The 14,746-nt window shown below is 41.1% G+C and overlaps 2 protein-coding genes across 5 annotated transcripts in view; both read right to left on the reverse strand.

Moving 5' to 3' along the window:
• The window catches only part of LOC124061601 (cGMP-inhibited 3',5'-cyclic phosphodiesterase A-like), a 112,409-nt gene that overhangs the window by 78,884 nt on the left and 18,779 nt on the right, over window positions 1–14,746 (reverse strand). The window lies entirely within an intron of this gene.
• LOC124061602 (zinc finger protein aebp2-like) overlaps window positions 7,255–14,746 on the reverse strand; it is a 49,065-nt gene continuing 41,573 nt past the window's right edge. For 2 of the 4 annotated variants that reach the window (XR_006843781.1, XR_006843780.1), the window contains 2 exons: window positions 12,584–12,734; window positions 12,127–12,253 (listed from right to left, as the gene is read on the reverse strand). Coding sequence is in view for 2 of the 4 variants with exons in the window: in XM_046393614.1 (XP_046249570.1) it covers window positions 13,969–14,161 (193 nt within the window). In the remaining 2 variants the exon portion in view is untranslated. Of the gene's footprint in view, window positions 7,660–12,126; window positions 12,254–12,583; window positions 12,735–13,888; window positions 14,162–14,746 lie in introns of those variants that run through there. The other 2 variants (XM_046393615.1, XM_046393614.1) reach the window with 2 other exon arrangements.

The raw sequence follows: 14,746 nt of genomic DNA on the forward strand, positions 1-14,746 counted from the left end.
CGTTTAGAATAAGCACACAAACTATACGCTTGAAAGCTCGGGTCTACATTCCTGCTATACCCCACAAACTATACAGACACTTTGAAGATCAAAAAATGGTCAAATAGATCAAAAATGCACCTTAATCTGTGTAACGGCAACACTTACAATAAATGTCAATTGTGCATTAAGATCTGCAGAAGCTCTCAACATCATCCCCATCACTAATGACAATATCTCTTCAGAAAGAAGGACACACAATATACGGATGAAGCCAGTCAATATTATGCTGCTCTTCTGTTCAGTTAAACTTCCCCTTAATGCACTGCCAAGTTGATTGTAATTCATACAGATGAAACAACCCTTGTATGGATTTTGTTCATGGCAACATTTCTAATTATGCTTAACAGACACTACTGCATGGCTGACCCTGACCTTTGACCTCTTTGAGGAAATGTCAACATATACATATATACAGTATACTGTTTAATATACAGTAAACTGGAGCTATAGCAATCTGAACGTAATTAAAGCCCAAGAGGATTCCTCATTACCATCCAGATGGTCTCAAAATACAACCAAGGTTGATGAGGAGTTTACATTTAATGCAGAAAACCTTGCTGTTAATCTTTATTTAAAGACAGAGAAGCAGCTTCCCTCTGAGGATTACTGAAAGCGTCTTCCTCTCATATCCTGAATTACGAGGATGTAATTTTATAGACATGATGCTGTGTCCACATTTAGCCCTGAGGTCCCGTTTACCATTCTGTCTCTCTCAGGTTCATTACCGGAGATAATAACAACACTCACCACTACATTTTATATGATCCAGTCGGTTGGCTGAGAGACGTAACAGCCACCGATATTTATTTATCTAAAAAGCCCCTGTCAGAAAATTACCATCTTATATCTCATTTTTGGAACTCTAGTCCATACTTAAGTTGCTGCAGCAACCGGCTAATGCGTCAACAGTCCATACTTGAAGTGATTAGTAGGAAAGACTGCTTTTACTGTAAGCACACTGAAATTAAAATATGCATACTCATCTGTAACTGAAAGACTGTACAATAATCACACCATACTTACCACTGATGGCTATCACTCAACCTGTATTCTGATTATTATTATTATTTTTTTTTTTTGTTTGGGTCTGTTCTTGTGACTATACTATATTCATTTATCTTGTCTATTTACTCTGCTGCACTCGCTGTGATTCTCCAGCTAACGTAACTGAACTGAGTTGAGAGAGCCAGGTTCACTCAAACCGACTGGCAGCCTGCATCACGAGCGAGTGAGTGTAATTCGTTTGCCAAAAGACACACTAACGAACAGAGGAATTTCACAGATTTTTTTTCATTAAAATTTTCCATAGACACTGCGGTAATATTGTTATTGTGAACTCTTTTAGCCAAAATAATATTGCGACAGCCCTACAGCCAGCTTACAGGGACGAAGCGTATTAGCCATCTGATTTTGTCCAACTACAAGTCTGCCACCACCACCACCCGAACACCATCTCCATCAGCCCACTGATGAGTCCGTATTCACTGCAGATGTGTCATCTGGCCCTCCAGCAAGAATCCATGATGGAAGGTGCTATTGAACTTGCACTATTTAAACCGAACAAGTCGCAGCAGGCTAACTGTATATTAGACACACAGCACTGTAGGCTACACAGTGTCATTACATGCTACAATGACTTCTATCAACAGCAGCTCTGCTCTTGCTTATTTCTTTTCTTAACAAAAATACTGTCACTTATCGTATACCCTGATGAAATGAGAAGATATGAGAAAACAGGTAACATCCCCACCCGTCCCAACTTGTTAGAATCATATTGCTGGCATTACATTCAAAATGAGCATATATTAGAAAAATCAGAGGAGCAGATGAAATCAAACATTAAATATGTTGTATTGTTTTTAATTTAGTACAGGTCAAAAGGGGTTAGCAAATTATCACAGTCTGTTTTATGTGTGTTTTACAGTGTGCCAACTGTTTTTGGAATCAGGGGGTGTCTTCATAATCTTCATAATTATTATAAAGTGATACCAGTAAGGATTTGCTGTTGTTGTTGTTATTGCGTGTGTGTGTGTGGGGTGCATGTGCACACGTGTTTATTTAAATGCGCACAGGCTGGGTTTGACTACATGGGATTAGATCCTTACCCAGACTTCTCTAAAGCACGAAATAATAATGATGAACTAATTACCAAATAATTACAGAATATCTAGATATACTGAAAAAAAAATTACTGTCACATAGTGAGATCTGAAATCTAAATTATGACAGGCCTGTTAGCATATTGACCAAGTCAATACAAAAGCATTTTCAATGTAGAGGTCACACAAGTCATAGCTAATAGAGTTCTGTCAGGATTACCAAGGCTTAATTAAGATTAATTGTAGCATTTATTACTCTCCGCTTAGTGTATAAATCAAGTGTGACAGCACAGTATTGAGTTTAGCTGCAAGGCTGGTGGGTATTACTACAGTGAGCTGACATCCACACACAAGACCTCTCAAGGCAGGTGGTTTTAGGCTACAGGGATTTTGACAGGCTCCATTAGCCAACACTTGACTCTGACACTGAGGAGTGAATGCAGACTGGAGCTCCCAGACCCCCCTGGGTCCTGTTTACCTTTCGGACCACACCAGACGATAGTCTATCTGACAAGGAGGAATGTGAGAGATACAGTCATACTAACACTGCAGGACACCCAGACTGTGATCCACATATAAAACAATGTTGCAGCAGAAAAGGAAAATTGGGGATGGAATATTCTTTTCTTTTTATTCCCTCTGCCTACTGAATTGTAGTTTACAAGCTGATGTGGGTGATCCTGCATTTGTAGGAATGCAAATCAGATTCTTGAGCCTGCAGTTTGGAGAGGGTACCACTGAACACCAGGCCAACCTGCCGCCCTGTTACCCCTCCAGGGTTTCTTCTGTCTGCTCCTCTGTCCTCAGGGCCAAATCTAGAAGGGAAACTTTCCAGCTGGCCTGTGCAGTAATCAACAAAGGAATCTGTTTGGTTAGCAATGTGGAGTTAGATGGTTTTAGAACATTTTGTAAGGGGACTGGATTTATGGCTAGGAAAAGGCCAGACGCTGAAAGTGGTGAAGATAATGTCAAAAAATGAAAAGGGCTCAGTTTTTAAAGAGCATCTTACAACTGACATCTTTGTCATTAGTGGATAATAATTCAGACAACTCTCTAGACTGTTGGCTCTGTCCCCCAGCTGCTTCTGAGACACCACCTGGCCTTGACCTTTTATCTCCAACATGCATACACACAACTCTTGGATCCAATGAGACATTAAACACGATTCCTCGTTCAAATTGTGAATACTCATCACACTGACATTTACTGCAGATGTAAAAACTAATAGCAATCGCAAGTCGATTCGTAGAACTACAATTGCTGGGAGAGACCGAGAGGTCACAGTTAGCAACGCACTGTCATGTTAGCTACATTTACTACAAAAGATTCTGTGATTGTAGGAGTTCATAATTTACATCCATGTTAAATATTTTGGCAGTAAAGACATTTGGTGAAAGAGCAGCCAACAGCCAGGCCCTCAACACACTGCTGGGTGGCTGAAAAGGGCAATAAATTCATATCAAGTGCAATGCAGTGAAACCAACGTGGTATGAGATCATCACTGATGATGCGCTACATTTGTAGATTAGGTAGTAGCTCTACATCCAAGTAGACTGCATGCCTTTAGAAATCAGCTACTAGTAACTTCCCGTCTATTCCGACACACACCCTCTCTATGTTTTTCCTTCTGATCCACACTGATTTCATACATGGCCTCATTGGAATCCAGCTGACGGAAATCCGTCAGTGGAGAACTTTAATCCCCGTGTTATTTTCTTCTCCACACTTCTAGCTGAGTGAAAACAACAATTTTTTCACATTGCAAACAAGGTGCCTGGAGCTAAGAGACTTCTTGCTAGCGCCAAGTCAATGATGTCAGGAAATGCCAGTGTGGCTTTGTTTGAAAATCCATTAAATTCTCAAGTGCAATTAATTTTTTATGGAAAGAGAGGCGTCTCAAAAGGCCACAGAACATGTACACAGATATTACAAACACACATAAGCCAGGCTTGACCTGAGGCCGCAAGCAGATCAAGAAAAAGTAAGACAGAAACTAATGATTATTTTCACTGGCTGATTATTTTCAATTAATCTTTTAGCATTTTTGTTAATAATACCACCCGAAAATAGTGAATATGGCATCGTTGCTTTATCCAATCACCAGTCCAAAGATCCAATCATGGACTCTAGAGAGGGCATGTAGCTTCTTTACAGATCAAATGATCAATTATGGGTACTGAAAGATGGTTATATTTTTGTGCATGTGTGAATTAATAGAGGGTAATGGCAAATGGTTTGTATAAGATTGTTCTTCACAACATACCAACAGCACCACCACAGTACACAACCAACGTCACCACACTCCTCCCCAGTCATTACTGTCATCCTCTTTTGAATGAGGCTCTGTTCACTTCAGTATTTCAGTGTTCATTGGGGCTGTAGTCTCATAGTTGCTGACTTGGCCTTAATTGACAAAGTTTCACTGAGCTAGCAGAGATGATAGATTCTGTTGGTCGCATTGTTTTTCCAACATCCCTATTTGGCTGTTCTGACCCTGTCATTTATAATGGCCAGAGTCCATGTTTAATTCATACAAGCCCCGCAAAGTGAGGCTGCATACAGGAAGCTGGCCTTACAGGCGACAGCCATTCCACTTTCCTGCCTGCGATATTTTATCAAGACGGAAGTGCAGAGGCAAGATTTATGTTCAGCAGACTGTACATCAAACATGAGGGATATGCCAAGCCCAGTTCCTGCATCCCTGCCGACCTCAAATTTCAGCTCAGTGTACTAACAACTTAACAACTTCTCACGGCTATTCTCCAAAGCTGTCAGCAATCACATCCTGAACGTAAATCTGTGCCGGTGATACGAACGCTAATCAGTTACTTTGCAGCCGTTATCATCGCAGCGTTACGGTGTGGTGGCATTAGCTGGGTTCCTTCCAAAGTTGCATCAGAGAAGCCCTCACAGAGGTGCGGCCTCGGCAGTCTAATTAGACGCTCCAGTAGCTGCTGTCAACACCACCATCGTGGGCTTCAAAGCGGGAGCTCAAGCTTGTGATCTGTCTAAATATTTCTTTCATGAAACCCTCGTCATATCAGGGCTGCTATCACAAAAAAGGTCAGCGAGAGACGAGAGGATGAGGAGGAGGAGGAGAGACTGGAATCAGGTGGCGAGATTCAGCCAATGGAAGTGAGCTTGACCCCCTTAAAGTATTTGAAGCTCTTGTGCATGTCGTGAGCAGATCCAGAGGGACTTCTGTGATGCATGAAAAAAATCTCTTTTCATCTGTCCTCACTTACACTCCCTGATGCTGCATGGCAATGTTTGAAGAGTCAAAACTGGCTGATAGTTTGCTGCTGCCAACTCAACACCCATAACGGAGCAGATGTTTACCCCCGAACTTAAAACTGCTTGGCGACTAAAGGAATTTAATAAAAATGTTTTCATTCTGTACTTCTATCACTCACTTTAAAGGTTTATGTAACCTATACTATATATCATACTATATGAAGAATTTGAGGAGCTGCATAGACCACAAAGAAAAGAAAGGCCTACCTAAAGAGCGAGCACTGCGGTTTGACAAACATACTGTACAAGCAATCCTTCATAACAATCCTCATTCTGCAGGGGAGAATTAGCCTGCGCTGCTCGAGCTGAGGGTGGAAAGATGGTTGAGAGTGAGTGCTACAGACATTCTTGGAGTGTTAATGTCATCATGATGGCCTGACCATGGGTCCGCAAACTGACAGACCATCATCTGCATCTGGCCTCCAGGCACGCTTGTGGTCCCGCGTCCCTCAAGAAGGAGGCGGAGGGAGAAATCTGCAGTTGTTTAAAAGGTTACATAACACAATATTTGGAGGTGATCTATTTCTTAGAAGGACTGTGGCAGCGGTGGTGACGGCAGCGGTGGTTGTGGTCAGGCTGGAAGATTCTAATCATATCCCCGCTCTGCATCTACGGCAGCTGAATGCATGTATGTTAAATGTCCTGAATGAGAAGAGCAACAAGATGGAAATTGAGATGCATGCTAGAATCGTTTTCCACTAAAATGTAAAACGCATGAACAGCAGCCTGGCTCACTATGTTTCCTTCATGATCTCATGTAAGAGATGGAATAAGACAACATGATGCTATGTAAAAGCCAATGGCTGTGGAGAATCTCCCGAGACTGAGACAAGCATGAACAGTCATGCACATATTAGTGTATGGAGTATATACACAGCATATGTGCCCGGCCTCAATGAAGCTATATTATTGTTTTTCCGTCTTTTCTCACATTTCCTCCCTCTGTGAATGTTGAGTTTAAAATGCAGTGTGGCCATTTTGGCAAGGATTTGAAACCCGGGATTTAAATAACAATAACAGTCAGTAACAAAAATGACATGCACAAAAATTTACAGCAATAAGTCACACACATAAAACACTGCACTCTTGTGATGGAGCAAACTGTTAGAGGATCAGGCATTCAACCGCATGTTTTCAGACATCCAAGCCCTCATCAGTGATGCATGTGACAGGATGTTACATCTAATCTTTTTTCTTTTCCATCTATGATCTCGTGCATTGTTAAACAAGTGACACAAACTCTAAATGTAGCAATTCATGAACTAAGGCCTTGACATTTAATAAGACAAGGACGACTTGTACGATCAATAGCCCATATGTTCATAGCAGATAGGTAATAATTTAGATAATAGGAATTTATCAGATCTGATAAGCGAAACATTTCAGCAAAAACGTGGGTAATAAGCAAGTCATCGTAGTTAACTACTGTCATAAAACTCAGCGAGTCCATAGAGCACTTTTTCAAAGACCTATCAATCATATCAGCACTTCCATAAATTAAGCTCTTGTTGCAATGCTCCTCTCAGAGATTAGCATGAAAGAATATACATTTCTCTTCATCCTCATATTATATAAAAGCAGCTTTTACGCTACTTTGCTGAATAAAGAAAAGCTACAGTAAGTTATATTGATTACATTAAAGATAGACAGACAATTATTGTATACAACGCCAACACTGTAACCATATGACTGTTAATGTTATGTAATTGTAACAATCTTAACCTCCTATCTGTTTTTTTTTTTTATTTTATTTTTAACCTGGAAAATATAATTCAGGCCTATAAAATAAAGGACTCAACCTGTTTAAGTTGTCTTAAATAATAATGTCAAAACACTTGTTTGATATTTTCAAAAAGCAGCTCTTCGTATCTGTAAAAAGAAACTCCCTCGTCAACAGGTCACAGCAAAGGCAGCAAAGGCAGAGATGCACAGAGGCGCTGATGCTGAAGCAAAAAACAAATGCTTTTTCTTTTCCACTGTCCTCATCATAGGAATGTGATGCTGAGGTTAGACTGAGATGAGCCAAGGCTGCTGTCACCATAATCAACCCGGTCAGAGATGGAAGCATGTGTCCTCAGAGGAGGATTTAAGGTTATCGCAGTTCAGGATGCTCTGCTTTCATATTTTCTCTCCATCTCTAGATCTCTTCCCGTCTCTTTCGCTCCCTGGCCTCCTCCTGCATCGGCGTGAGCAAACAGACCCTTTCCATCAGCCTCTGCTATCTCTAAATGTCAATCAAACAGAGAGAAGAACTTCAGGCAACACATTTTAAACAACCATCGCAGTGTCAGCTTCAGTCGGACCACACGCAGGTCACGGGAGACGTGCTTCCTCAAGTCCCATTAAACAAAGAAATCCTTTGAATTTTAAAGAGTGAAAAAAAAAAAGAAGCACCACTGTCTTCGTATGTTGCACGCCAAACTGTGAGTCAACACGTTTCCACAGGCTGGCTACCTACACAACACTATGTGCCAGCTAGCTTCACGTTTCTCCAACAAATGCATCAACCCTGAAAAACAGAGCCATTAAGGAGGTGACAATTCCTAACAGGAGGCAGAGCGGATGGAGCTGTCAGCAGACACAACACAACACTGGATACATGTTGCGGGTAAGTCGTTGCACTGTGGCCCTGAGAATCACAGATCTTTGATGGAGGACAACCTAATAAATCAGCTGAGTGGCTGATTTTATGCGGGCCCTGCACTATATGCTTTTATCTTCAGTATTTAACTACTGTGAGCCTGATGGATGCAGGCAGTAAAAAGGAAGAGGTCTGATAAAGAGTACAGAGGGCACCACAGTAATCTATCATGGCCACCTCTGGATTTGGCCTTCTACTGTCACGCTGACAACACCAGAAGGTTATCTACCTGATCCATGGATGACCTGGCAGGCTACTAAAGTGTAGAATTCCAGGTAAATAATTAGAAAGGGAAACAAAACCAGGATTAAAAAACTATGCATGAAGCTCTGTGTGATATCTCCATTACTGATCTCATTGCATTGTTTAAATTACTCCAGTCTCCACTGATATAGTTGAACTTGTACCTGTAATTGTTCATATCTACTGGAATCTACACCATACAAATACAATATAATACACAAGGTAAAGAGACCAACATAACTGTGTGGTTATACTGACACTGCAATAAGAATTCACAGCTGCAAGAAAATACTATATTATGCAACATTTATTTATGTTACAGCGACAGTGATTACTTTGCAATAGTTCTGTTAATTGTCACCTTGCACAAACTACTTCTCTTGTGCGCAACCAAACAAATGCCTTAAGATCTCCACGTGGTCCCTGTCCCAGTGTGTGCGTGCCATCTCCACTGTAGATGTGTATGCATTGTCCACAACAATTGATATCTACATACTCTGGACTTACTGTGACTTACTCTGCCAGTGCAGTGGAAGCTGTGGACAAATGTACATTACAATGCGTGACACACAATAAGGCCACTGTTGTAGAAGAAAGGAGGAAGGAGAAAACGGTTTAGAATGAATCTCTTTAACAACCACAATAAAAGTTCTTTTTCAAAAGATCCAACTAATTTCCAGGACGCAGAACACCAGGTTTAAGCACAGGGACGTTTCCATAGCAGATACAAACTCTTAGAAAAACATTTATAAACACAGACAGTCATCTCTCTTCAGTTGATCAGATAAATCCTCCTTAGCTACACAACATGGCCTCTTGTCAGAGCATGACGTTCGGACATGTTTTGGATATTTATTACCTCTACCTCATGCTGAAGTGAACTGGGCAACAGCATTTACTGAATGACATTACTGTAGTAATCAGGTAAAATTGTGGTGTGAATAATATGAACCCTCGTAGGCTTAATACGCTGAATCAGGAAGGAGAATCTGCCGTCAGTGAAGGGTGACTGATGAAACTGTCTGAGGTTTTACGGCTATCTGACTCTATAGTTCACTGACCTGTTTGATTTCTTTGGCTCAGCAAGGCGAGCGTCTTGCCAAAGCAAACTGACGACATGATTATCTGTCTCCCATTTTAAGCTCCACGCTAATTTCTTTCCTGTCCTCTTTAGCATTGTTACATTTGCAGACATTATTTTTTTCCGTGTGAAGAAAATGAAGAGATTGCTTCCCAGCTCTGGCCCCGTCTGATCACCATGGACAAGTTCCGCTCTTATCCCTCTGCCAGGTTAACAGCTCGGAGCTCAAGAGACGACTGCTCATTTCTCACTTATCACTGTAAAGGAAGGAACTAACGGCTCACAGACACATCTGAGGCCACAGAGGGATTGTAGCTGCTGTCCCTCTCATTGCTCTCTCCTTCCTTACATCCAGGTGAGCTATGAATCACGCTATCAGGCCCGCAAGCGTGAGCGAGAGCCCAGAAAGAGAGGAATGTCATCAGCACACATCGCCTACCCTGTGCCAAGATGACTGTATTCCCTGGTGCTGTGTCACACGTTTTGGGTATTAAGGAGGAGGAAGAAGAAGAAGAAGCCTTCCCGCATTTTTCAAACGATTCCCATTTCCACCCATTCATTCACCCTGTTTACATTATTCTCTTTGATTCATGTGGGCCAGAGAGCGTAGAACTCAGGATTACGTACGAATGCACACATTTCAAAAACATCAAGGTGCACTGCACACTATGAGATGTGGCAGGACAATTGGATAATGAAAATTTATGGAATTATACCATTTAACTCCTAGGATTGAAGCTGATTATTATTTGGATTGGCATGTAATTTTGTGGAAATTACCTGAAGAAACTGCACAGAGCGTGGGTTGAATCTCTAGGTGAAGCATTTAAAAAAAAAAATGAAAGAACAAGCATTCTTCATTTGTGTCCATAAATCTACTTTCAGTGCCACATCTTTACATCTGTTTCTCCTAAGATGGTGAATATATTATGATTGCGAGAGCTCTAATGTAATCAGAAGTGAATGTCAGCAGTCTCAGGTGATTTCCTCCCTTTCTCCATCAGTTGACTGCTACCTTTTGTCAGCTGTCACACTCATGCATTGTTTATGGAAAATCGCTTATGCTTGAATTACTTTTAGGTTCGAATAAATCAAGGCTGGCGTATTTACGTGTACCGTCGCACTGATAAAGAAGTCAGTACATCCAGAGCATTATAGAAGACATCGCTGCATGTTGCATATTTAAAGAGAAGTGGACCGCATATGCATTTGAGTTGTTTTCATTCATCCCTTGTGTGTTGCATAAATATGGCGTGACTGCGAGCTCACTTGAAACTACAATAAAAACACAGTAAATGTGACAAGTTATGATTGATTGTCACCTACCAGTGGTCATATTTATCTAAAATGTGAAATATTATTTGAAGTTGTAAGATTACGACAGAGTCTGATTGAAACTTTCCAAAATCCCTACACTGATTAAGACCATGAGCTTAGCTAAGACTGTTTTTCTAAAGCTACTGTTGTAAAGCTCAGTAATGCACATTCACACTGAACTTTAGAAATGTTCACACAATGTTCAGACCTGGGCTTGAAGGTTCCTCCTGTGTCCAGCCTTTATGCTAAGCTAAGCTAACTAGCTGCTGTCAGTAGCTTCAGATTAACCAGACACACATGACAGTGGTATCAACCTTCTCATATAACTCTCACAAAAGCCCCATACCAATGCTTTTGTCTATATAATATATGTCAAAATTCAACAGTCAGTCAACAGACACCAGAAACTGATGAAATATACAAACTTCAATTCTCCACTCAAACAACTGTGTTACAAATATCTTCACCAGTACTATGAGCTTTACACCCCATCTCAAAAAGAAAACTCTGATCCGAGTTCGCCTGACAAACTACAACTGTCAGGTGCTCTCACACAAAGTTCATGTTCAAAGTACTGTTCGGCAACATTGCTAAGATGTCTCTTGTCAGCCTCTACTCCTTTGCCATGTTGCATCATGGCTGGCTGATGTAAGCTGGTGAACACAAAGGAAAACGCAGCAGCTCATTCTCAGCGTCGCTGTTTTGGGGGAGGCCTGTCTTGCGGTTTCTATTGTGCTTTAATATCGTCCCTGGCCACACCCAGACACCAGTCCAAACATCTGCATGTGTCTGGCTGTCTCCAGTTCTGGTTAAGAGTACAGATCTCTTTCAGCCAAGCGCTGGGCAGGAGCATGATGATGACAACATATCCCGGGAACAATTGTTTGCAATACGAGAACAACACATTCTTTGCTCTTTTCAAAGAAAGCTACAGAGAATATGAATCTGATGAAAGAGAAGGATCCACGAATTTTAATGCTGAACAGGGTGACAAGGCAGTAACGTTGTGTGCGGTTGAGTTTTCAGGCTCTAATAGAGGAGTGCGGGCTCATGGATACAGCTGTCTCTGCCACCGCTGGCGATGCCAAATTCCGCTACACATCTAAGACTTGGCATTATGCCCTGATCGGAATTCAATGAAATGAAAAAAAAAAAAAAAAGTGGGCCATCCAATTTTATTCATGTGTATCCCACCCAAACCCACTGAACTTTACCATCACCTGATTTTCCACTTCAAAGGAATATTGAGTGAGTGGTACGTTTTTCTGCTTCGTGAGGAAAGGTTCCAATCAGCTTGGGACTCGGCTGGGATTTACTCTAAGGCCGATTGTAAATGTGAAATCAGGCATTAGAAATTTTATTGGAAAAAAAAAAAAAGCTTTCTCTTCCTGTGGAGCTCTCAGTGGAGCTGGAGCACTTTTGTCAGCACCTCCGGGACAAACGCTGCCACATTAACAAAGAACAAGAACAAAGCTTACCTTTGTACTAGCAGCCAGGGACAGCAGTGAAGGCTCAACCTGGATACAACATAAGGGACTGAAACCCAAGGGGAGAAGAGACGTCACATGAATGAACACATTCTGACCCTTGTGCAACCTTTACTATTAAAGGTGTTGTTTGTATTTCATTTTGGCACAGAAATTGAAAAATTACATGTGCTGTGAGAAAAAGACAGAACCCCCCCCCCCCAGATAAAACAAATGAGGAAACAAACAAAGAAAATGAGGAGAAACAAATTGTGAATTCATATGCTGATTAATATCCAGTACACAGAGACCAATTACAAACGTGTCTTGACGAAACAGCTGTCCAGGGGTTGGTGCCCCCTTATCCATCCATTATGGACAGTCTGGGTCCATTGCTCACCTGAGAAAACACACCACGGGTATCCTCTCACTACAGGAGGAGATGGTGCAGCAATGGAGCTCGCTGGTTCCAGATGAACCCCAGTAATGGTCAAACAGCTGGGATATTTCTCCATTATCTATCTTTGGAGCAGAGCCTCATCTGGCAGCTTCTGTAATGGTACAAACTCGATCAAATACTGCATTTGGTTTCCTCTTTGTTGCTCTCATTTTTACTATTTTGCCTTTTTTTTTGTTGTTTTTCAGTGACTGACTACTCTGTCACACACTCATCACTCTGAGGCATATTTACTTTACTTTCTCATTCAGACTTCATAGTTTTTTCCTCTTTTCCACAAACAAATGAAGTGTTCTTACCAGATGACGCACATAATGATAATAAAGATAAATTTACTGTCACACACACCACATTTCAACAACAATTCAACTTTGAAAGTTTCAATGAGTCTGTTTCCACTTCCCATATTTCACGTAAACCAAATAATGATTCATTAAAATAAAATGTAACATCAATAACTTAACACTGGCTCAAACAGTCCCGCCTCTAATTGTTATGAATCACACACAACATTATATAATGTAGAAAGAACAGAGCAAACAGAGATTAAACAGTTTGTTTTTTACAATAATTCATATCAGTGACACTCTTAAGTTCAATGTGCATCAGCATCCATCTTCAAGTCTTCTGACCCTTATTGTGTAAGCATGTAATAAGTCCATTTTAAAGCAAAAAACACAAAACACCGGATGTTAAATGTTTGTATTTTCTGCTTTTGCTATATTGGACTGCAAGTTGCACGGAACAAGTCTTCTGGACTGCCAAAACCGTGACAGATCGATTTTCCCATCTTTTCTTGACAAAATGATCAATCAGTCCAGAAAATAATCAATAAATTAATCAATAATAAAAATAAATGTCATATCAAATGATAACTGAATTGCCATTGTGCGTGAAATATCTGATACTAATACTGCAACATGCAGGTATTCATTTTTAGAATCAGTGACAAATCAGATATGTACTATCAATCTGTCTCTGGTTTTGTGGTGAATTGTGTGAATCCATATTTTGACACTGAAGTTCAAATGAAAATGATCATAGGAAACATAAAGAAACATGTATGAAGTTGTGAAAATAAAGGAAAGAAAGAAAGAAAAGCAGTGAGATTTTTAAGTATAAAATAACCGAATTTGTCATTTTTTCCATATGCAGTATGTCTCATCCTGACATACCATAGCAACAGAATATCTGATCATCTGTTCACTGGTGGTTGTTTGAAGTCCACCGTGACTGCTGTTCTTATGTGCAGCAAAATACTAGCAGTGGCAGGTCTGAGTTGTGCAGAAGGACAGCTTGGAGATAACCTGGTGACGTCACAGGCAGAGTCAGGTCTGCTCTGCTATCTCTCCCTGACAGCAGGGCCATGCGTCACTCCTTACATACCGAGCCAGGCGGAAAGAAAGAGAGAGAGGCAAGGAGAGGGGAGGACAAGGCGAGGAGTTAGGGAGGGAAGGAGGATGGAAAGGAGTCGAAGTGGCTGGAAGATGCCTCAGATCAGTTAGCGGTGATGAGTGGGACCTGAGCCAAGGCGATGCATAAGTGGGAGATTTTTTAATAAGAATAGGGAGGGACAGGAAGAGAGAGAGGGAGGGAGGGAAGGAAGGAAGGAAGGAAGGAGGGAGGGAGGGAGGGAGAGAGAGGACAAGACAGCAAGGTAAAAAGTCTTTCTAAAGAATGAAAAGCATAATGAAGAAGGGGGGGTGAGGAGAGACAGAGAGAGATGAACAAAGTGGGATGGGAACAGGAAGAGGTAAGTCCTCAGTTCATCATCAATGAACATTTCCACAAGAACAAAAAGCAATATGATTCAAAGAATCTGGAGCAAGGTTCATCACTGCGCTAAAGTGCACCAGCTTGTACCCCTGCTAATTATACATGCATTGTTGAGTGTTAATTACATTCATGCTCGTCTCGTTTGATGAGGAACCTTTCTCCCTGTAGATTTCTTTCATCACATAGCTCAAAACTCCACTATCAACATGACCACAAACATATGTGCGTTTCATCTACGGTTTTTCAGGGTTAGGCAAACAGAGAAAGATTTGAAGAAAGCAACGTGAAACAGGAATTAAAGGACAGAAAATGTAGTTGTTGCTCAAGGCA

This window comes from Scatophagus argus, chromosome 7, assembly GCF_020382885.2.
Source record: "Scatophagus argus isolate fScaArg1 chromosome 7, fScaArg1.pri, whole genome shotgun sequence".
In the NCBI taxonomy this organism is placed as follows: domain Eukaryota; kingdom Metazoa; phylum Chordata; class Actinopteri; family Scatophagidae; genus Scatophagus; species Scatophagus argus.